This window comes from Loxodonta africana, chromosome 9 (genome assembly GCF_030014295.1).
Source record: "Loxodonta africana isolate mLoxAfr1 chromosome 9, mLoxAfr1.hap2, whole genome shotgun sequence".
NCBI classification, from domain to species: domain Eukaryota; kingdom Metazoa; phylum Chordata; class Mammalia; order Proboscidea; family Elephantidae; genus Loxodonta; species Loxodonta africana.
In genome coordinates, this window is record NC_087350.1 from 15,223,841 (window position 1) to 15,244,925 (window position 21,085).

The 21,085-nt window shown below is 51.4% G+C and overlaps 2 protein-coding genes across 7 annotated transcripts in view; one reads left to right on the forward strand and one right to left on the reverse strand.

Annotated features, from left to right (window-relative positions):
- Positions 1 to 4,641, forward strand: part of NINJ1 (ninjurin 1) — a 26,967-nt gene extending 22,326 nt beyond the window's left edge. The window contains exon 5 of the mRNA XM_010600638.3: positions 283 to 4,641. The gene's annotated coding sequence lies outside the window, so the exon portion shown is untranslated. The remainder of the gene's footprint in view (positions 1 to 282) is intronic.
- On the reverse strand, positions 2,376 to 20,201 carry CARD19 (caspase recruitment domain family member 19). Of its 6 annotated transcripts, none has more exons than XM_023540214.2 (6): positions 19,739 to 20,017; positions 6,796 to 6,938; positions 4,859 to 5,012; positions 3,596 to 3,655; positions 3,210 to 3,281; positions 2,376 to 2,506 (listed from the first exon to the last, which is right to left on the reverse strand). In XM_023540214.2, the coding sequence occupies exons 1-6, from the start codon at positions 19,827 to 19,829 to the stop codon at positions 2,391 to 2,393; spliced, it is 636 nt and encodes a 211-aa protein (XP_023395982.1). In that variant the 5' UTR covers positions 19,830 to 20,017; the 3' UTR covers positions 2,376 to 2,390. The 6 variants fall into 6 exon arrangements, with proteins under 6 accessions (XP_023395982.1, XP_023395984.1, XP_010598941.1 ...); XM_010600639.3 differs by lacking the exon at positions 19,739 to 20,017 and adding an exon at positions 20,090 to 20,201 and having other exon boundaries at positions 2,391 to 2,506; positions 3,135 to 3,281; XM_023540212.2 differs by having other exon boundaries at positions 2,391 to 2,506; positions 3,135 to 3,281; positions 19,739 to 20,024.
- Positions 20,202 to 21,085: the final 884 nt, after the last annotated feature.

Sequence of the window (21,085 nt, forward strand, 5' to 3'; positions counted from 1 at the left end):
TGCAGGGAAGCCCTGGGAACACTGCTGGCGGAGGAGCGCTTCGGCAGAGCAGTACTATACAGGCTGTGCTTGAGGAAGGCCCCGCAGCTTGGAAGTGCGGGTGAAATGGCCCCCAAGCCTGCCTCTCTGTGCCACACCGCAGGCCACGCCGGTGTGAGTGGGGGCTCCTTGGCCCCCTCACCCGTAATTCTCCATAGGCACTACTGTGGACGGTCGTGAATGAATAGGGGTTGGGGCTCCCGCCCTCCCCACCCCCAAGTCTCGTTTCATACTTTCTCACAGGAACCTCAGTCGCTCCTGCCTGAGAGCCATCCCTGGGGGATGGTCACTGGAGCCCCATAAAGGCTGCACCAGCAGCACTGTCGTCACTCCCAGGACGATGGCCTGCCTGCTGGCACCCTCTGAAGCAGAGGCCAGTCCTGCCGGAAAACCCCAGCCCCAGAAAATACAGACTCATGATGATGCTGCAGAGTGACAAGTATTTGTGTTTGCCCTAGAAAAGGCTGGGGGCGGGGGAGCTGACATCAGGGGGTGGGAGACATCGGAGGCCTAGGCCAGGGTGCCAGTGTGTGGGGGTGGCGGGAGGCACTCAGAAGTCCCTGCTCCTCGCTGCCTGCCATGTGGTCTGCGGCTCTCAGCTACAGCTTCCTCGTCTGTAAAGTGAGGTAACACAGACTGGGCGACAGAGACGGAGCTGACAGCAGAGGCTGGTGGGTGTCATCACCCTGGAGCGAGGCTTAGGTGAGGAGCTGCCTACTGCCACAGCTCACCCTGCCTGGCCGAATGGCGGGGGGCCCAGAGGTGAAGCCACAGGCAACTACCCACCCACTCTTGCCTTTGTATGTTCATTCTCGTGACCACAGGGGCATTTCCACAGGATCCTGAGGCCTGAGGCTGGCAGGTGACACAAGCCAGTACAGCCATTCCAATTCAAGGGAGAGGGGCTCTGTGTCCCCAAGAAGGGCTGAGGGGCCCCAGGCGCTGAGAGGGACAAAAGAGGAAGTGGCTAAACCCTAGGCTGCAAAGCAGGGCATGAGGAGCCTGTGCCACGAGCTCAAAACCAACAGTTACGTTTTTCATCTCTAAAGTTCTAGATGGTCCTCTGGGTTGTCTTGTCCTCAGAGTTCAGATCCTCTCTTTAGGCTGAACTCATGTTACACTGCCTTACTTGATAGTCTCTGCCGGGGGTCACTGCCACTCTTCAGGGGTGTGGTTCTGAGTTGTGACCCCTTTGGGTGAGGCTGCATGGTGGGAACTCATGATACCTGGAGTGAGGGGGCCTTCCAGAGCAGCACACAAGGCCTTTACTCTCAGGTCCTGGAACCTGTGAATCATGTAAATCAGAGCCCCAAGAAGCAGGCCATTAAGTCTGCCATTGCCCGAGGGTGGGGCGCAGCCCCCTTTCCAGGGGAGGGGGTAGAGGAAGAGAGGAGCCAAGGACTCTAACTGCCTCATTGTGGTGATGACAATGACAATGAAGCTGTCACCAGGGAAAGGACTCAGGGGAGGAGCTGGTGAAGAGGTACGGGTCTCCTCGGGACACGCCAAGTGGAGGGCGGCAGGAATGACAACGGCAGGGGAGAAGGGAAGAGTGGCGGACGTGGCATGAGCTCAGATGGGTCTGAAGTCCCATCTGTGCCCATTGTTGGCTGTGGGACCTCAGGCAGTGACTTCCTTCTCAGTTTCCTCGCCGTGGGCCCCCTAGACGCTGACAGAGCTCACAGCACACACCCCGCCCCACCCATGGCAGGCAAGGTCCTTCTGGGTTCACAGACGCAGTGGGAGGGAAAGGGTGGGGGGTGCGCCCAGGCCTGGAACACTGTCTGGCCTGCGGGTATCAGCACGGGGCTCTGCGATGGCAGGAGCAGACAGGCTGAGGTGGTGGATGAGGGCCCAGGCAGGGGACAGCCGGGCATCGGCTGGTGAAAAGCTGGTCCCCTAGCATGGAGCGGTGTGAGGAGGGACAGTGGTTGGAGAGGATGTATGGACTTTATGTCCTGGGGGGCCTGGGAAGGGAGGAAGGCTGGGAAGAGCTCTGGCTCAACTCGGAGGGTGGGAGCAAGGCCGGTGGGGCAGCCAGAGTCCAAGTCACAGAGAAAACCCTCTTGGAGCAGAAGAGCAAGACAGCTGAGCGGCAGGAGTCTCGGCCATTTAATAGCACTAAGCTCCTTTATAAGGCAAAGTCAAAGTGAGTCTCACAGAAATGATAAATAGTTAAAAAAAAAAAAAACATTTAGAAAAAGAAACACTCTGGTCCCCTCGGCAGGTGGGCGGGCTGCAGGCTGACCAAGGGCGGTCTTGGCAGGCTGGATGATGGTAGCAGGCCAGGCAGCTGGCCGGTGGGAGCATCTGGGCTGAACAGCAAGTGGGGTCCATCATCCAGAGCTGGATCAGGGACCCCCCAGGTCTTCTGCCAGGAAGGTCAGCAGGTAGCGGCTGATGTGCCTCTCGATGATGACAGGGGAGAAGCCGAGGACGCGCCGGGCCCCTGGCAGGACCTTGGGGTCTGGAAGGCATGGTGGGAGGGAGGAGACAATGAAGGGAAGCACCAATGTGGGGCCTGCAGGTCACGGCTCCCACTAATGGCGCGAATGTGGTGAAGTCTGCTCTCCCCTCGCCCGAGCCTGAGCAGTACTCGAGGCGTCCGAGAGCGTCCTGCTCATCTGTCCCCAGTGGCACTGCCTAGGGTTCTAGCTGAAACAAGTGACAAGCAAAGCCCCTGGATTCTCCAAAGCTCAAATGTGTCACTCATGTCAGCGTGAAGCCCAACAGTGGCTGATGCTGATGTGCTCACAGCTACCCGAGGGCTTCCTGGGTCACCTGCAAGGGGCTAGGAGGGGCACACCTATCGGTTCCCACATCAACCACACCTGCCAGTCCCCAGGACACATGCACGTGTTCCCTTGTACCCTCAGCAGATTCAAACTCTCCTTCGTAAACAAAAGAGAGGAGGGGGCAGCCCAGCCTGGCCACAAGAAGAGGGTCTACCCCTGGGGCCTGGGAGGCCATTGTGGCAGTCTGCCCATCTAGTGATGGTCTCAGAGTTGGCAGGCCCGAGTCCTCAAGGGCCAAGTGTCCCTAGGTGCATGCAGGCCTCGGGGCCCACCAGAGTCAGGGGTTCCATGTCCGCTCACTGGTGTCCTCGGCTGGGCGATGGGTACAGCTCTGGGATCCCCTGGTGTGTCGGGAGGCCACCTGGAGTGACCCACCTGGAGGGCAGCAGTATATGAGCAGGGCCAATCCCACAGCCACGCTGAGGCAAGCCAGGAAGCCCAGGGGTCCTGGAGAGAAACAGGTGTGAGTGGGTGGCGTCCTGAACTGTGACGGGGCTGTGCTGGCACATGCTCTCTGTATTAGCAGGCAGGCCATCTAGGCGCCAGCAGAGGCCACATCGGACAGCAGGGGAGGCCAGCCGGGGTGGGGTGCCAGGCCCAAGGAGATGCCCGGAGGGCCTGTCAGCGAGCACTTTAGAAGGAATCTGTCCATCAACAGAAAGCCAAGAATGGTGCCTAGAGGAGGAGCTGGTGCCAGGGTAGGGTGCTGGGGGACACAGAGAGAGACAGAGAGACAGAGAGATGTGGGAGGGAGGTGTTACCCCTGTCACTCAGCTCCCATCTCTCCACGCCTGAGTCTAGCTCTGTGCCATCTGAGTTTTCTGAAAACAAAATCATAGAGCAGGTTAGTTGTGGGGTGGGCCAGGGAGGATGGTGGGCCCCGCACCCTCAGCCATCACCCAAGGTGAACATCCAGAGACCTGAGACATGGATGTGAAGTCAGGATGTTGCTGGATACAGGGAGGCAAGGCCAGGTAGCACCAAGCTGTGTCCCCAAGGGTGGGCGGGCATCAGGCACACAGGCAGCTGGGTGGCACCTGCCTTCCTGGACCCGTGGCCTGCCCACATCTGGGGAGTCGCTCTGGGTGGGAGACTGGCCCCCAGCCTCACAGTACCTTCTCCTTCACCCACACCGTAACTGGGAGGGCCATGTGAGAGACCATTGCACCCTGTAGCCACAAAGCACCACAAACACCGCATGCTCAAAGTCCAGCTGCTGTTAACATAACCGCTGCCTTGGCAGCCTGGACTTGGGGGTGCAGGGGAGGGGTCTACTGGTGAGCAACATGCTGGGCCAATTCAAGGGCACCTGGGAGCCAGGACAGGTACTTCACTTTAAGCAGGGGTGCGGCACGGTCACTTCTGTGTTTTGCACTTGACAGCTGGGTAGAGAGACCCCGTTCCCACCACCCAGAACTCAGGACAAAACCAGTCTCCCACCCAGCCCTTGAGGCCACACACCACCCACAGCATGGCCCGGCCCCAGGAGCACCCGCTCCTCTCCTGGGTCTGCACCATGTCAACATGGGCCCCCAGCCTTCAGAGCCCTGAGGAAAACTGGCACACTGGGCGTGTGACCTAAGCGAGCCACCCCTCTCTGTGGGCCCGTGAGGGTGACAGGGCCATCCACCAGGACTATGGGGCAGAGGCCTCAGGACATGTCTGTGGGTGCAGCTCTGGGACCTAGCTACTGCGGGGCTCCCACACCTCCCAGGTGAGGCCTGAAGCCTGAGGGTGCCTGGCCAACAGGAGGGCAACTCTTCCAATAGGCAGTAGCCAAAGGATAGCACACGTGCCCTTGGCCCGGCCTTTCCTGTCTGAGAATTTATGCTACAGAGATCTTCACACAGGATGGGCACGTCACAGAGGAAGGCAGAAGCAGCCCACAGCTCTGACTTGCCACACACACAGAAGACCCCTCACTGCTGACGGCTGCCCGGCTGGAACAGACAGCCAGGCATGTGGGGGCACCGTGCTGGGCAGGCACAGCAAGGGCCAGTGGGGCCCTGGGTGCAGGCACTTACGCAGAGCATGCCGGCTGGGCAGGCAGCTGTACAGGGGCTGGGCGTGGATGTACAGGGCACGGTAGAACTCCTGGCAGTCCCGCTCGCCACTCTGCTGCAGGTGGCTCAAGAGGTTGCAGAGCCGCACACGCAGAGCCGCCTTGGGGTTCCGGAACTGGAGGAGAGGGAAGGTCAAGCCGATGGGGACCGGTGGAGGCTGGGCGGGGTCACCCCCTGTGTCTGTCTCCAGCCTCAGCCTCCTCATGGGGTGGGGACATACCACTTCCAAGGTGTCAGTGACTGCCACAGCCACCTACCCTGCATTCACGGTGCCTGAGCCACCCAACCTACACCCATGGCGCCTGAGCCATCTACCTCCATACTCCCAGTGCCTGAGCCATCTACTCCGTACCCAAGTTTAGGATCATATGCTATCCCCTCCCCACCTGTACCCTGGGGGTGGAAGTCACTGCCCACTCCGTGGACAGGAAACTGAAGCTTGGGGAGGTCATACAGAAAACACTGGGCAGGGACATTATTTCAAGTGGTTTGCTGTGTGGCCTTGGCGAGTTGCCTCACCCCTCTGAGGAGACATGGAAACCTAGATGGTAGGGTTATGACAGGAGTTACTGAGGGGATGATGGCATAAATAAATTTCACTATTTTGCAGTCTATAGGAGTCCAATTCAAGTGCTTAAAAAGTTCATCAGGGGTTGAAGAGAAACGAACAGTCTCTTTGAGTGTGTTTGTGGAACAGAAGCTTGGGCCTGACCACGAGGGCCAGGAGGGTGAGGCGTGCTGCTCTGCCACCTGGTGGCAGCAACCAGTTCCACATGGCTGCATGCAGGCCAGCGTGGGCCAAGATGTGCAGCAACTACAAGCAAAGGGAGGCGTGTAGCAGCAGCCCCTGCCCTGCCAAGGGGTATCTGTGAGAAAAGGAACACATGCTTGCGAGTGGGATGTGTGGGGCAGGGGGCTTCAATTTTCAAATTTTTTACCATGAATATGTATTAGACTTTCCATTACAATAGTAAAACTTGGATATGAGGTTTTTTTTTTTTTGTAACTTCTGCACTACTTTTGTAAGTTAAGGAACTGTCCCCCGTCCCAGGAGCTCTAAGTCCCAGCCCTCAGGATAGCCTGCACATGGCATCCTTACCCCTGCTCTGAGGGAAGACATGGAGGCCTGAAAGAAGAAGGAGGTCACTCAGGGCCCCCAGCCCCACCCTGCAGCCCAGAGATAGTCTCCCTCCGGTTGTCAGTGCCCTGGCTGTCGGTGGCCTGGCTGTCTGTGGCCTGGCTGTCCGTGGTCTGCCTGGGAAGGGGCGGGGCTGGAAGGGAGGAGGCAGGTGGCAGTGCTCACCAGCTCCCCCACCAGGGTCCCTGAAGCCTAAGACCCATCAGGCCACAAGGCACTTGCGGGAATATGGGTTCAAAGGTCAGTTCCCTGCATTTCAAGTACACTCTCCAGCCAGGCCAGCTGTGCAGGGTGGGCGGGGCAGACCCAGGAGGGAGAGCAGAGAGCAGGCTGGGCCCTACATCTGCCACGGCTGTAGCCACTCACAGGCACCCTCCCTGCATACAGAGAGGGCTGGGAGGGTGCTCTGTGGCCCATCCTGGCTCTTACACTTGCTAGATGGGCACCCATGGGGAGTGAGCCAGCTCTCACGGCCTCAGCACCTCCTGTCCGATGGGGTGACAATGGAGAGAAGCCAGTCATCATTTGCGCAGGGGGCATATGGCGGGGGACGAGGGGCAGCTCTGGGCAAATGGACTGCCAGCTCTGATGCTGCCTAATCCTGACAACAACCCTGTGAGCACAGAGCACTCACCATGCCATTTCACAGACGGGGAAACAGAGGCTCTGGGAAGGACAAGCCCCGCCTGTCTTGAGGAAAGAGGAAAAGGAAGGGAAGCCCAGCGCAGCCCAACCCTGCCCACCCTCACCTCCTCAGCACCTTTTCGGCCTCCTTGTTGGTGAGAATCTGTGGGTAGTAGCGGTTCAGCTGCAGGATGATCTTGTCCACCTGCTGCTCACTCAGGCGCCCGTGGCCAGTCAGGAAAGGCGTGTCCTGAACCAAGCGGTCACAGTAGGTCTGATCTGAAATCCAGGGGCAGCAAGCATGGGGTGTGAGTGGGCATCAGGGGGAGGGGCAGAGTGGCACGACCCCCCACTCATAAAGACGCCAGGCCTGCTGGCCACAGCAAGGCCCCCACAACCACTGGCCACCTGATCCCCAAGGGAGCATAAGGCTGCAGCACCTTGGAGCAACTCTGACGCCTCAGCCCATGGGGTACCCCGTGTAGCCAGGCACAGTCCCACATCTTCCAACTACTCGCCAAGACTGAAGGGTGGGTGGGTGCAAGGAACCAGCCAGCTCTGCTGCAGGACAGGGTGGAGCCAGGCTGCCAGGTCAGGAAGTGCCGCACCCTTGGCCCTCAATGCTGCCCCAGAGCATTAGCCATAGGAAACAAGCTCCATGGAGCCAAGTGCCCGCTGTCCACAGGGTACCCGTAATGGCACTTGAGAAAAGCTAGGGCCCGGGTGGGGGGGGGCATAGGCTGCCCTGTGCTGGCCTGAGGCCAACTGCACAGCTTCTGACCACAGCCTCCTGGGAGACCACAGACACCATGACAAGGGGCACAGGGGTCTGAGCTGGTGCTCCACTGGGCACTGCGTGTTTGCAAGGCCAAAGCCATATACCTGCCTAGGGGGCTGAGGGATGCTTCCCTTTTTCCTTTCTTTCAACATCACCATTTTCCCCATAAGAGGGGCTGGAGGTGGGGAGGCAGGGTGTATAGGGCCCCCATGATGGCACCAGCACACAGAAGGGGTGCGTCTCCTCACATCCTTACGGCGGCTTCCCAGGTTCCATGCACACAGGCTCCCGGGTGGACATTCAAGTGCCCTGAGTAAAGCGGTTCACCGCAGCTTTCATTCTGCTGGCCTCACTCTTGGCAGAGGCTTAGGACACAGCAAGAGGTCTACATGATTTTTTATTTTAAAAAGCATCTCTGAAAGTTGAGAGTTTTCAGTTCAGAATGATTTGGCTAAAACCGTCTCTTCTTGTAGGTGAGAAACAGCAGGAGGAGGATGAACCATTTCTTCTGGGCAAGAAATAAATTCTGCCCTAAGAGTCTGTGATTCATACAAATGTAATGAGACTTAAAAGGTTTAAAATTCATCACACAATATGTGAGCTGCAAAAATGATAACCAGTTTGGGGATGGCACCTCCTGAAAGAATGAGTCAAACTGACAATTCAAGAATGTAGGTATATATATACATATGTACGTGTGTGTGTGTGTGTGTGTGTGTGTAAACGTGGTTAAGAACTCGGCTGCTAACCAAAACGTTGGCAGTTCAAATCCACCAGCCGCTCCTTGGAAACCCTACGGGGCAGTTCTACTCTGTCCTGTAGGGTCGCTGTGAGTCGGAATCAACTCGACAGCAATGGGTTTGGCTGTTTTAGATGAACATACATAGGTCTGGTGAAGAGTATTCTTTTACTACTCTTGTAACTTTTCCTTAAGTTTGAAATTATTTTCAAATAAAGTTTTTAAAATCCTATTTGGACTTCCAGTTTCTGCTCCAGCATGTAAAGAACTTGAGAGTTGTCACCATCACCATAGCAAGAAATAATCTGAACAAACTGAGAACTGAGGTCATAGGGCAAACTGACGCCCTGGAAACTAGAGGTCCGGACAGGCTGACACAGAGGATCGCAGCTCACCAGGAGCAGAGGTCCGGACAGGCTGACACAGAGGATCACAGCTCACCAGGAGCAGAGGTCCGGACAGGCTGACACAGAGGATCACAGCTCACCAGGAGCAGAAGCTGCTGGAACTGGGAACTGAGCTGTAAGCGATTAACTGCTGGACGCTGTGCGGGCTACCTTAGTAAAAACTCCCAGGGGCCTGATCTCAGGGGGTCCCTACACTTTCGAGATTTTTACTTCCAGGTGCCCCATCAGGCTTTCACTGAAGATCTGACAGAAGTTCCTTCTTGTTTTCAGCGGGAGGTGGCATGAGGGAAGTAACCATTTTGAATTATGCCCAGTGCATTCTACTCTCTGCCAGCCCGCAAGGGAAACTACCAGAGCCTAACAGTAAAAGCAGCGCCTAGAGGAAGATTCATGGCACTGAATGCACGTATTAGAAAGGAAGAAAGAACCAAAATGAATCATCTAAGCTTCCACCTTAGGAAACTAGAGAAAGAAGAGTGATATAAACATAAAGCAAGCTGAATAAAAGAAATAATAAGTATTAAAACAGAAATCAATGAAATTAAAAAGAAGAAAACAACAGAGAAAACCAACTAAACTAAAAACTGGTCCTTTGAAAAGATCAATACAATTGATGAAGGTCTAGAGAGACTAACCAAGATACAAAACAGAGAATACACAAATTACTGACCTCATAAATGGAAAGGGGGGGGGTCATCACTATTGATCCCATGGATATTAAAAGGATAATAAAGGAATATCATGAACAACTCTCTGCCGCAAATTTAATAACTTTGATGAAATGGACCAATCCTTTGAAAGACACAATTTACCAAAACTCACACAAAGAGACATATACCATCTGAAGAGGCCTATATCTATTAAAGAAGTTTAATCAATAATTAATAACCTTTTATAACAGAAAGCACCAGATTCAGGTGGTTTCATTGGTGACTTTTTCTTAAGGAAGAAATGATAATGATTTTCTATAATCTCTTCCAGAAAACAGAAGCAGGGAGAACACTTTCTAAGTCATTCTATGTGGCCAGTGTTACCCTAATACCCAAATCAGACAAGGACATTACAAAGAAGAAAAACTACAGACCAATATTTCTCATGACCAGAGATGCAAATATCCTCAACAAAATATTCGCAGATTGAATCAAACAATGGATAAAAATAATTATACTCTACAACCAAGTGGGATTCATCCCAGGTATGCAAGGCTGGTTCAAAATTAGAAAATCAATTAATATAATCCATCACATCAACAGGCTAGAAAAACCATATGATCATATCAATAGATTAGTGAAAGTATGTGACAAAATCCAACACCCATTCATAACTAAAAACAAACAAATAAAAACAACTGCTCAGTAAACTAGGAATAGAGGGAAACCTCCTCAGTTTGATAACGAACAAAACTTGCTAAAGTACAAAAAAAAAAGCCTACAGCTAACATCATAGTTAATGTTGAGTGTCTTAGGCTAGGTTCTCTTGAGGAGCAAAACCAGGGAAGCATACATATGTAAATACATAGTCCAAAAAACCAAAACCAAACCCATTGCCGTCAAGTTGATTCTGACTCGTAGTGGCCCTACTGGACAGAGTAGAATTGTCCCATAGGGTTTCCAAAGAGTGCCTGCTGGATTTGAACTGCCAACCTTCTAGAGTTGTAGAGGCTAGCAAATCCCAAATTCATGGGTCAGGCATCAGGCTGGAGGCTTCTTCTGACGCGTGTGGTTGCAGGGGCTGATGAACCCAAAATCAGCAGGTCAGATAAAAGGTTGCTTGCCCACGAGGTTGCGGGAGCTGGCAAATCCCAAAATCTGCAGGTCAGATGGCAGGCTGCTGTCTCATGTCCCAAGAACTGGAGGTCAGAGGATGACAAGTCACATGCAGGGTCCAGAGCAAGGGAGAGCTGAGCCAAAGCATCCCTATATATTAGACGCAGGCCACACATCCCAGGGAACTTCCCTTGCATCAGATCACAAAATGGAGGATAACTACATCAGATTAAAAAATGGAGAATGTCTTAGGCTGGGTTCTCTAGAGAAGAAAAACCAGTAAAGCGTATAAATATACATATAGAGAGAAATTTATATCAAGGAAATGGCTCATGCAGTTGTAGAGGCTGCAACGTCCCAAGTCAGTGGGTCAGAATAGAGGCTTCTCCTGATACACAGCCACAGGGGCTGGCGAACCCAAGATCAGCAGGTGGGAGAGCAGGGCTCTTGTTCACAGGCTCTGAAGATCTATGAATCCCAAAGATCAGCAGGCAAGACCATAGAGGCTGCTAGCTCAAGTTCTAAAGCCCAGAGATCAGATGAACAGGAGCCAGCTGCAAGATCCAGATGAGCAAAAGCCCACAAGTCTTGCCAGACTATCCACTTATATTCAGTGCAGGCCACACACCCAAGGAAACTCCCTTTCAACTGACTGGCTACTGACAGCTGATCCCATCCTGGAGATGAGCATGTAATACCAAATCTCATCTTGGAAGTGATCACACCATCACACGACTATCAAATCACTGAGAATCATGGCCCAGCCAAGTTGACACACAACCTTAACCATTATACAGGATAATTCCATAATGCGGAAAAGCCAAGTTGACACATAACATTAACCATGTACACATCTTAAACCATACATAATCTCCAAATAAAGACAATTAAAAAGTCATACTTACACCTAACCTGATACAACTAACATATGCACAACCAAAAACACATGAGCCCCATTTATATATTTTATAGGTGATGGGATGGGGAGGGAAGAAAAAAAAATATTTGCTGTACATACACGTGTATATGTACACATACACATATGATAAAGCAAGGAAGAAATACTCATAACAATTACAGTCTTCATTTCTGCAACTGTCAAGTGGTCATAACTAGTACTTAGAACTACCTTCTACCACCATCTACTCAGTATTCCCTTTACCCTCAGCAAGCACCTCCATTGACTGTGGTTCTTTGCCTGGTAGGGTGACCCAAACCTTCATTCCTGAAGGGTCTGGGCCATTAGTAGTCATGTTAGAACTGGGCTGCTGTACTTTTCCATTGACTTTAATCACAGCACATGTTAGTACGAAGAGATGCCTAAGGAATCTCTGTATTCCAGACATACTCTTTTTCACCTCCATTATGCAACACCAGTCTGATTTCTGCTTGGTAGTTAGGGTCAATCACACCAGCCAATATGATAACTCCCATTTGCCTGTTGATCCAGAGGCATGAGAAGCCCATAGTGGCTGGGTGGCATTCTTAACTTCCAGTTCAACTGAATCAGTGTTGAGTCTCCCTTTGGAACTAAGACCTCTAGAACCACAGAGCATAAGGTCGTGGGGACAGGAAACAAAAATTTTGCAAGTGGTTCACTAGGGTAGTGACAAGTCCATCTCCAACATTTGATTCCGAGAACCCTGAATTCTAGCTACGGGAATAAGAGCACCATATATTGGATGCTGGTTTAGAGCATATACAGCCTCCTGGAGAACATTGCCCCAACCCTACAAGGTGTTGCCACCTAGTTGCCACAGTAATTGTGTCTTTAGAAGGCCATTCCATTGTTCTATCAAGCCAGTGGCTTCAGGATAATGGGCAACATAATAAGACCAGTGAATTCCACGGGCATGGGCCCATTGCTATACTTTATATGCTGAGTATGTCTATTCTAATTATGCATTCTGGAACTGGGAAATGAATATAGGACTGGGACACACTGAATCCACTGTGAGATGGACCTGAGAGTGAAGACGCCATTAATAACCTGACTTCCATACACGCCCACTCTGACTGATGGGCCACAGTGATGTTTTGGGTCTCCTGGAATAAGATCTAGTGTCAGTAATCCCCCAAAAGTCTGATTATTTCCTCTTCCCCAACAAACAGTCACTCTCGTAAAAAGCCATAGATCCCTTTGGGGAAGGCTGGGAGCAAGATTACCACTACAAATTTTTGGCAGTGCAGTGAGATCCTTCCTCAAGGGGATTTAGTCTCCCCTTCATTCCAGGGGTTGTGGGTCTGTAAAGTGGCTCAAGTCTGGGAATTGGTTGAGGGGCAGTGACTCCCTATTCTGGCAATTCAAGTTAAACTGACATTTACTTGACCTAGAATTCTTCCGCTTGTACAGATCAAGTAAATATTTAGTAGATTTCCCATTTATCTCACTCCTGGGGACACCATGACTAAGGAGCCAATGCCATAAGCCCATATGAGGCAGATTATTCTGGTTAGTGGTTTGACTCTGCTGTCCATTATGGTAACCACGCACACCCTATCCTGGTGGATTAAGTGCTGCCACTTGGCCCCTACCACCACAGGGTCCAATCAGCCCCATTGTAATTATGTGTCTTAATTCAGTGAAAGCACGTCCCACTGTCAAATCTGACTTATATAAAATCACAGCAGTCTTCAAGGATGCTGGGGCTCCCGTCACAATTTTTTCCTCACCTATGTGCCCTGGTGGCGCAGTGGTTAAAGTGACTGACTGCTAACTGAAAGGTCAGCAGTTCGAAACCACCAGTAGCTCCGTGGGAGAAAGATGTGGCAGTCTGCTTCCAGAGCGATTTACAGCCTTGGAAACCCAAAATCAACCCACTGCTGTAGAGTCAATTCCAACTGATAGGAAATCCAAAGGAGTTGCTATAGTCAGAATCAACTTGATGGCAGTAGTTTTTTTTTCTTTGTTGTCATGGTAAAAGGTCTGTCCTCTGGGCACTCCATGTGTGGGTCTGTGGGTCCAACCTGATAAATCTACTCTAACATGCCAATTTCCCTAAGCCTTTGGATACCTTCTTCTATAGTGTACCAAGCCAGGTCTGGCACTTCAACTTAATTTAGTGTAAACAAAAAACCAAACCCAGTGCCATCGAGTCAATTCTGACTCATAATTTAGTGTAGGCCACTGCTTAATCCATGCTTTAGCAACCCCAATAAACTATTAGATCCTTTTTTAGCCTCTCAAGCTGAAACAATGAATGAAGAATCTGTACTTAGTGTGCCCATATCAATAAACTGAAACTGATCCAACTTTATGTTCCTTGCACCATTATCCCACACCCTTAATAGCCATTCTCACACATATTCCCTAGGTTTCTGTTTATATATATTGGAAAAGTCAAGCAGTTGTTTTGGAGTGTAGCGTGCCTACTCCTGGGTCACACTTCGTACTTCACCTTTTGGAGCTTGCTGGGACTTAAATCTAGTTATATGTCTACACGTCTTTGCTTTTCAACACTTTAAAGAGGTCTTTTGCAGCAGATTTGCCCAATGCAATGTGTCTGTTGATTTCTTGACTGCCGCTTTCATGGGTGTTGATTGTGGATCCAAACAAAATGAAATCCTTGGCAACTTCAATCTTTTCTCTGTTTTCATAATGTTGCTTATTGGTCCAGTTGTGAGGATTTTTGTTTTCTTTATGTAGAAGTGAAATCCATACGAAGGCTATAGTCTTTGATCTTCATCAGTAAGTGCTTTAAGCCCTCTTCACTTTCAGCACGCAAGGTTGTGTCAGCTGCATAATGCAGGCTGTTAATGATTCTTCTTCCAATCCTGATACCCCATTCTTCATATAGTCCAGCTTCTCGAATTATTTGCTTAGCATACAGACTGAATACATATGGTAAAAGGATACAACCCTGACACACACCTTTCCTGACTTTAAACCATGCAGTATCCCCTTGTTCTATTCGAATGACTGCCTCTTGATCTATGTTTGGGTTCCTCAAGAGCACAATTAAGTGTTCTGGAATTCCCGTTCTTTATAATTTTATCCATAAGTTGTTATGATCCACACAGTTGAATGCATGGGGTAAACATCTTTCTGGTATTCTCTGCTTTCAGAGAATACCAGATGTCACCTTGAAGACTAAGGTGTGCTTGAATCAAGCCACAGTGTTTTTAATGGCTTCATATGCATGTGAAAGCTGGATGATGAATAAGGAAGACTGAAAAAGAACTGACACCTTTGAATTGTGGTGTTGGTGAAAAATATTGAATGTACCATGGACTGCCAGAAGAATGAACAAATCTGTCTTGTAAGACGTACCACCAGAATGCTCCTTGGAAGCAAGGATGGCGATACTACGTCTCACATACTTTGGACATGTTATCAAGAAGAATCAGTCCATGGAGAAGAACATCATGCTTGGTAAAGCCGAGGGTCAATAAAAAAGAGGAAGACCCTCAACAAGACGGACTGACGCAGTGGTTGCAACAATGGGCTCATGCATAACAACAATTGTGAAGATGATGCAGAACTGGGCACTGTTTTGTTCTATTGTACATGGGAACCTATGAGTCAGAACTGACTCGATGGCACCTAACAACAACAACATAGGTCTAGAAGAAAAATGGGTGGTGGGGGTGGGTCACCAATGTCTTACAAGGCATCTGCCTCAGGTGATGCCCCAGGCAAAGCCCCAGGAGGTATCTCAGACAAAGACTTTTCAGGTACAGCTTTCAATTTCATCAAATGTGGGTAGAAGGGATAATGGTTTTCCTGGGGAGGATGGCTTAGCACAGACAGAGTAACTTCTTCAGATGGGATTAAGAAGGGTGGTACCATAGGCAGGAGTGATTCAGTGGACTTTACGGGCCCAATGTCCCCAGCTTCCTAATTATCTGCTCATATGTCCCCATCCCACATTTCAGGATCCTGTTTCTTTCCATCAGTGCCTTCACCTTAACTTCAGATGCCATTTGTGGTTGGGAATTCAACTGATTTTTTAATTCAGACACTCTTACAATAAGACTCTGCTCTTGGTTTTCAACAATATATAAGAAATATACAAAAAAATAAGTGTTTCTTCCAGGGTACATGTGGCAACTTTGAGCTCGTTATGGGGTGCTTAAGCTTGACTCTGAAGCCCTGAGCATTATCTCTTTCTTTCTCCACTTTGTCTTGTGAAAGTAGGACCAACCAACCAGCTTCCTTATATTTCTCATTCTGACAAAATTGTAGAAAAGTACCAAACACGCGGTCACCCAGAGCCTCACCTCTATCGGTATGATATATCACATATTTCTATTGGCCCCTCATGTCATGGATTAGCAGTGTCCTCTTTACTACTAGAGGCAGAGGCATCAGTACATTTAAGACTAGCCAGACTTGAGAAACAATTTAGAAAACTCATCCTTACAATTTTTTTTTCTCTAGACCCCACTCTCAGTACTAAACGTCTTAGGCTGGCTTCTCCAGAGGTGCAAAATCAATGAAACACACACACACACACAGAGAGAGAGAAGGAGAGATTTATCTCAAGGTAGTGGCTCATGCAGTTGTAGAGGCTGGCAAGTCCCAAATCTGTGGGTCAGGCATCAGGCTGGAGGCTTCTCCTGACTCACTCAGTTGCGGGGGCTGACAAACTCAAAATCAGCAGGTCAGGTGGAAGTCGGCTGGATCACAGGGTTGTGGGAGTGAGGAGTCCCAAGATCTTCAGGTCATTCAGAAGGCTGCTGGCTCACGGGTTTGCAGGAACTGGCAAATCCCAAGATTTGCAGGTCAGGTAGAAGGCTGCTTGGCTCACATCCCAAGAACTGAAGGTTAGAGGATGATGAATTGGATGCAGGATCCAGAGCAAGGGAGAGCTTTTTCAGGGTATTCATATATATTGGATGCAGGCTACACCCCCAAGGAAACTCCCCTTACCTCAGATCACAAAATGGGGGATAATTACATCAGATCTCAAAATGGGGGATAATTACATAATACTGTGAATTACGGCCTAGCCAAGTTGACACATAACATTAATCAACACACTGAGAAGCTAGATGCCTTACCCCTACGATTGGGAACAAGGCAGAGATGTCCCCTCTTACCACTCCTATTCAACGTAGTACTTGCAGTAAGACAAGAAAAGGAAATAAAATACATACGGATTAGGAAGGAAGAAGTAAAACTGTCCTTGTTCACAGATGACATGATTGTCTATGTAGAAAATCATGCCATCTGTGAACAAGGACAGTCTTAAACGCAGCAAGCGGTTATCTAAGATGCAACAGTTAGTCTCAACCCACATGAAGCAAAGGAGAATGAAGAACACCAAAGACACAAGGTAATTACAAGCCCAAGAGACAGAAAGGGCCACATAAACCAGAGACTACATCAGCCTGAGACCAGAAGAACTAGATGGTGCCCGGCCACAACCGATGACTGCCCTGACAGGGAACACAACAGAGAACCCCTGAGGGAGCAGGAAAGCAGTGGGATAAAGACCCCAAGTTCTCGTAAAAAGACCAGACTTAATGGTCTGACTGAGATTAGAAGGACCCAGCTGGTCATGGCCCCCTGACAGGAACCATTCCCAACACTAACTCTTCAGACAGGGATTGGACTGGACAATGGGATAGAAAAAGATGCTGGTGAAGAATGAGCTTCTTGGATCAAGAAGACACTTGAGACTATGTTGGCATCTCCTATATGGAGGGGAGATGAGAGGGCAGAGGGGGTTAGAAGCTGGCGGAATGGACATGAAAAGAGAGAGTGGAGGGAAGGAGTGGGCTGTCTCCTTGGGGGGAGAACAATTAGGAGTATATAGCAAGGTGTATTTTTAGCAAGGTGTATATAAATTTTTGTATGAGAGACTGACTTGATTTGTAAGCTTTCATTTAAAGTACAATAAAAATTTTTCTTAAAAAATGTTAAAAAGCAAAGATGTCACTTTGAAGAAGACTAAGGTGCCCCTGACCCAAGCCATGGTATTTTCAATTGCCTCATATGGATGCGAAAGCTGGACAATGAATACAGAAGACTGAAGAAGAATTGATGCATTTGAATTATGGTGTTGGTGAAGAATATTGAATATACCATGGACTGCCAGAAGAACAAACAAGTCTGTTTGAAAGAAGTACAGTCAGGATGCTCCTTAGAAGCAATGACGGCGAGACTGTCTCACGTACTTTGGACATGTTATCAGGAGGGCTCAGTCCCTGGAGAAGAACATCATGCTTGGTAAAGTACAAGGCCAGTGGAAAAGAGGAAGACCCTCAATTGACACAGTGCAGAAGTGGAGATATGTCTGACCTCCACCTCATAGGAACCAGCTTTATGCTGATCTAATTCTTATCCCTTGGGAAACTGGACAAGTCCTGATGCTAGATTACAAAGGGTGAGGTTTATTAGCATGTGTAGATCCCACAGAAGAATGCCCAGCAGGTGGGACATGCCCTGTAAACTCTGGCTGCTATTCTTATTCATTGCTTAAAGATAAAGGCCGCAGGTGCTAAAGCCAGAAGGCCTGGGATAGGCTGGAGCAAGTGCCCATATGACCTTGAATGTCAAAGGGCCTGGGTGTGGGCAGAGAACAGGGAAGGTCTAGGCCTGCTGGAGTGCATGGCCCAGATGCAGAATGACCCCACGGGCCACCTCTGATGCGGACACAGGCTCTGAGGATCAGGCACCTTGGGTGAATGTGCCACAAGGAGTTGGAAGGTGGGGGGGCGGGGCGCCACACAGGGCACAGGCACAGATCCCGGGGTCAGGGTCCCAGTACTGGCCTGGACATTGAGTGGCTGTGGGCCTTGGCACCTGCCCAATCTGAGCCTTCGTTTCCTTACTGTACAGAGACACTATTTGACATGTCCCCATGAGGCAATTACAGATAGGAAGTGCCCAGTGCAGGACCAGGCCCACAGTAGATACTCAGAATTGGCAGCCATGAAAGAAAGAGTCTAGAGTGGTGGCAAACGAAGGGGGTAACAGCTGGGATCTCTTCCTACCGAGGCTGGTACACAGGAGTCCTGGAAGTTGCCAGGTTCCAGCCCATGAAATCCTTTGTGTGCAAGCTCCAGGCCAAGACTCCAGCAAGCACAGGAGGAGAAGACTGGGGACTTCTGGGGCCTCCCTGATCCATGGGGCACCCCGGATGACCTCTGCACACCAGGCAGAAGGAGAGACTCTCAAGAATGAGGCATGGGCTCTGGTCACCCCCACATCCCCTGACCATGAGGGCTGGGCCAGTCACTGGTCCATCCCCCTCATGAGACTATATAGGCTTCTCCAAGAGGAAAGGTCTATAGAGCATGCCCCTCGGGACAGGAGGGAGTGGGTGGGTCTCCAGAGCCAGGGAGGCCCTGGGGGATGGCTGGGCTGGAGACCCCATTCCAGAAAAAGAAGTCAGAGAGGCTGGATGGTGGGGCTGCCCAGAGTGAAGCACAACAGCTTTGGGGGAGTCTAGTTGCTGTCCCTGGGCCCCCCCATGCCTGCCTGGGGTAAGGGGTGCAGTTCCAAAGGGAGCCAGGAGGTGTCACAAAGTCACACACTGCATAGGAATACATCAACCCCTGCCAGCCTCCTCTCTGTAAACACACAGGTACCACCCCTCAGGAGCTGTGAGCATGAAGGGGTATCACTGTGCCAGAAACCCAGTAGGACCACAGTGAATGTTCACTGCTGTTATTTTGACCTCCTATGCAATAGTTGGAAACCCTGGTGGCGTAGTGGTTAAGTGCTACAACTGCTAACCAAAAGGTCAGCAGTTCGAACCCAGGAGGTGCTCCTTGAAAACTCTGGGGGGCAGTTCTACTCTGTAGTCAGAATGGACTCCCTGGCAACGGGTTTGGTTTTGGTTTTATGCAGTAGTTAGCAGCTACGGCTACTAACCAAAAGGTTGGCAGTTTGAACCTACCAGTCGCTCCTTGGAAACCCTGTGGGTCAGTTCTACTCTGTCCTATAGGGTCGCTATGAGTTGGAACCGACTCCTCAGCAACGGGTTTGGTTTTTTGGGTTTTTTACTGTCTCTCTCTTCACACCCACAGGTGTGAAGTGACCATTCCCTCCCTACAACCTTCCAAGACTTGGCAAGGAAGTGACCACTCTCTCACGACAACCTTCCAAATCTTGCCCTTGGCATTGTAGTGAGCTTCCTCTACACTTCCGGCTTCCCTGCTTCGGCAGGGGCGTCTCAGGCACACCCTAGCGGGCTCTTCCCGGGTCCTGCACCCGCATGTCCACACCCACCAAGAAAGGCGGGACCCTGGGCAGCACGCAGCAGGTTCAGCTGAGGGGCGATGAGTAAGAAACCCGTGGTCAAAACACTCAGCTGCTAAACAAAGGTCAGCAGTTCGAACCCACCAGTCACCCCGAGGAAGAAAAATGTGGCAGTCTACTTCTGTAAAGCTTACAGCCTTGGAAGCCCTATGGGGCGGTTCTACTCAGTTCTACTCACAGCGTCGCGAAGAGTCTGAATCGACTCCGCAGCAATGGGCTTGGGTTTGACACTGACGACTAGCACCAGGCGCAGTGACGGTCATGCACATTCAGCACCCCAGGGGCCAGACTCGCCACAACTCTCAACTTGTCTAGTCCTCATCGGACAGAGGCCAAGGTCACACGGCCAGGGAGCGCCTCGACGGGCTCCCTCCCGCGACTGCAGCGAGTGAACGGGCCGCGCAGGCCAGATTACGGCGGGAGGCACCACGCCCTCGGAGCCTCGGGGCCGCGGGAGCCCGTCCCACGCTGTGCAAGCAGGACGTCCCCAGCAGCCCCACTAGCCGCCGCCGGCCCCGCCCGCACTGACCTGTCATGGCGGCAGCCTTGGAGCCGCGCTCGGCCGTCCCAGGACTGTCCGCTCTGGCCGCACGTCCGCCAGCCGGGATCCGCGGCTCCGGTGATTGCCCCGCCCCTCCGGCGGAGTCTCAGCGCGCTCCTTCCCTCCCGGCTCCGCCCCTTCCCGCCCTTGGCCACAGCCCCGCCCCCGCCGCGTGTATTACGGGGCGGCCAGGCGCCCTGGCCCCGCCTCTTCCGTGGGCCCCGCCCCTTACGTTAGCCCCGCCCCCTCCAGCGTGAGCTACCACGTCGTCAGGAGCCCTGGCCTTGCCCCTGGCTTGGGCCCCGCCCCTAGGTCTGACAAGCCTCTCCAATAGCGGACCCGCGCCTAACCTCAGTCCCTGGACTCAGCTCGGTCTTATCCCCGCCCCCCAAGCCCCACCCAACACCGGTGGCTCAGTGGTCCGCTGCCCTGCCCAGGGATGAGGAAGTTGAAGCTCCGGGAGCGCGACGTTGGAGGTCACGCAGTGCAGAGTGTAGATCCAGGCCTGGGCAAAAAGCCCGGTGGGAGTTCAGTACTCCAAAGGGAACAGCCAGAGGAGGCAGTGCTCGGACGGTGTCTTTCCTCCCAGTCCAGGGGAGAAATTGGCTCAAAGGCATGACCTAGGTGGGTCACTCCTCCTCTCGGGGCGTCCACACCCCCCATCTGCTCAAGGAGACGGCATGACCCTGACTAGGGAGGCCATTTAACTTGTCTGAGCCTCAGTTTCTCAGTTCGTAAAATGGGTGTCCTCGGGCAAATCTCTGCACCTCCTTGGCTTCGCTTCCCCATCTGTAGCACAGCTGGCCTTCCCAGCTCTGGCGCCCACCACTGGAAGTGCCAGGCTCCCAGCCACAAAATGGAGACCATTACAGGGGAAGGAAAAGCCTGTAGTTGGGGAGGTTTTGTTTTCACCGCTTTCCTTCTCTGACTGTGCAGGCTGTTCCCACATTAAAAGCCCAAAACCAAACCTGTTGCCATGGAGTC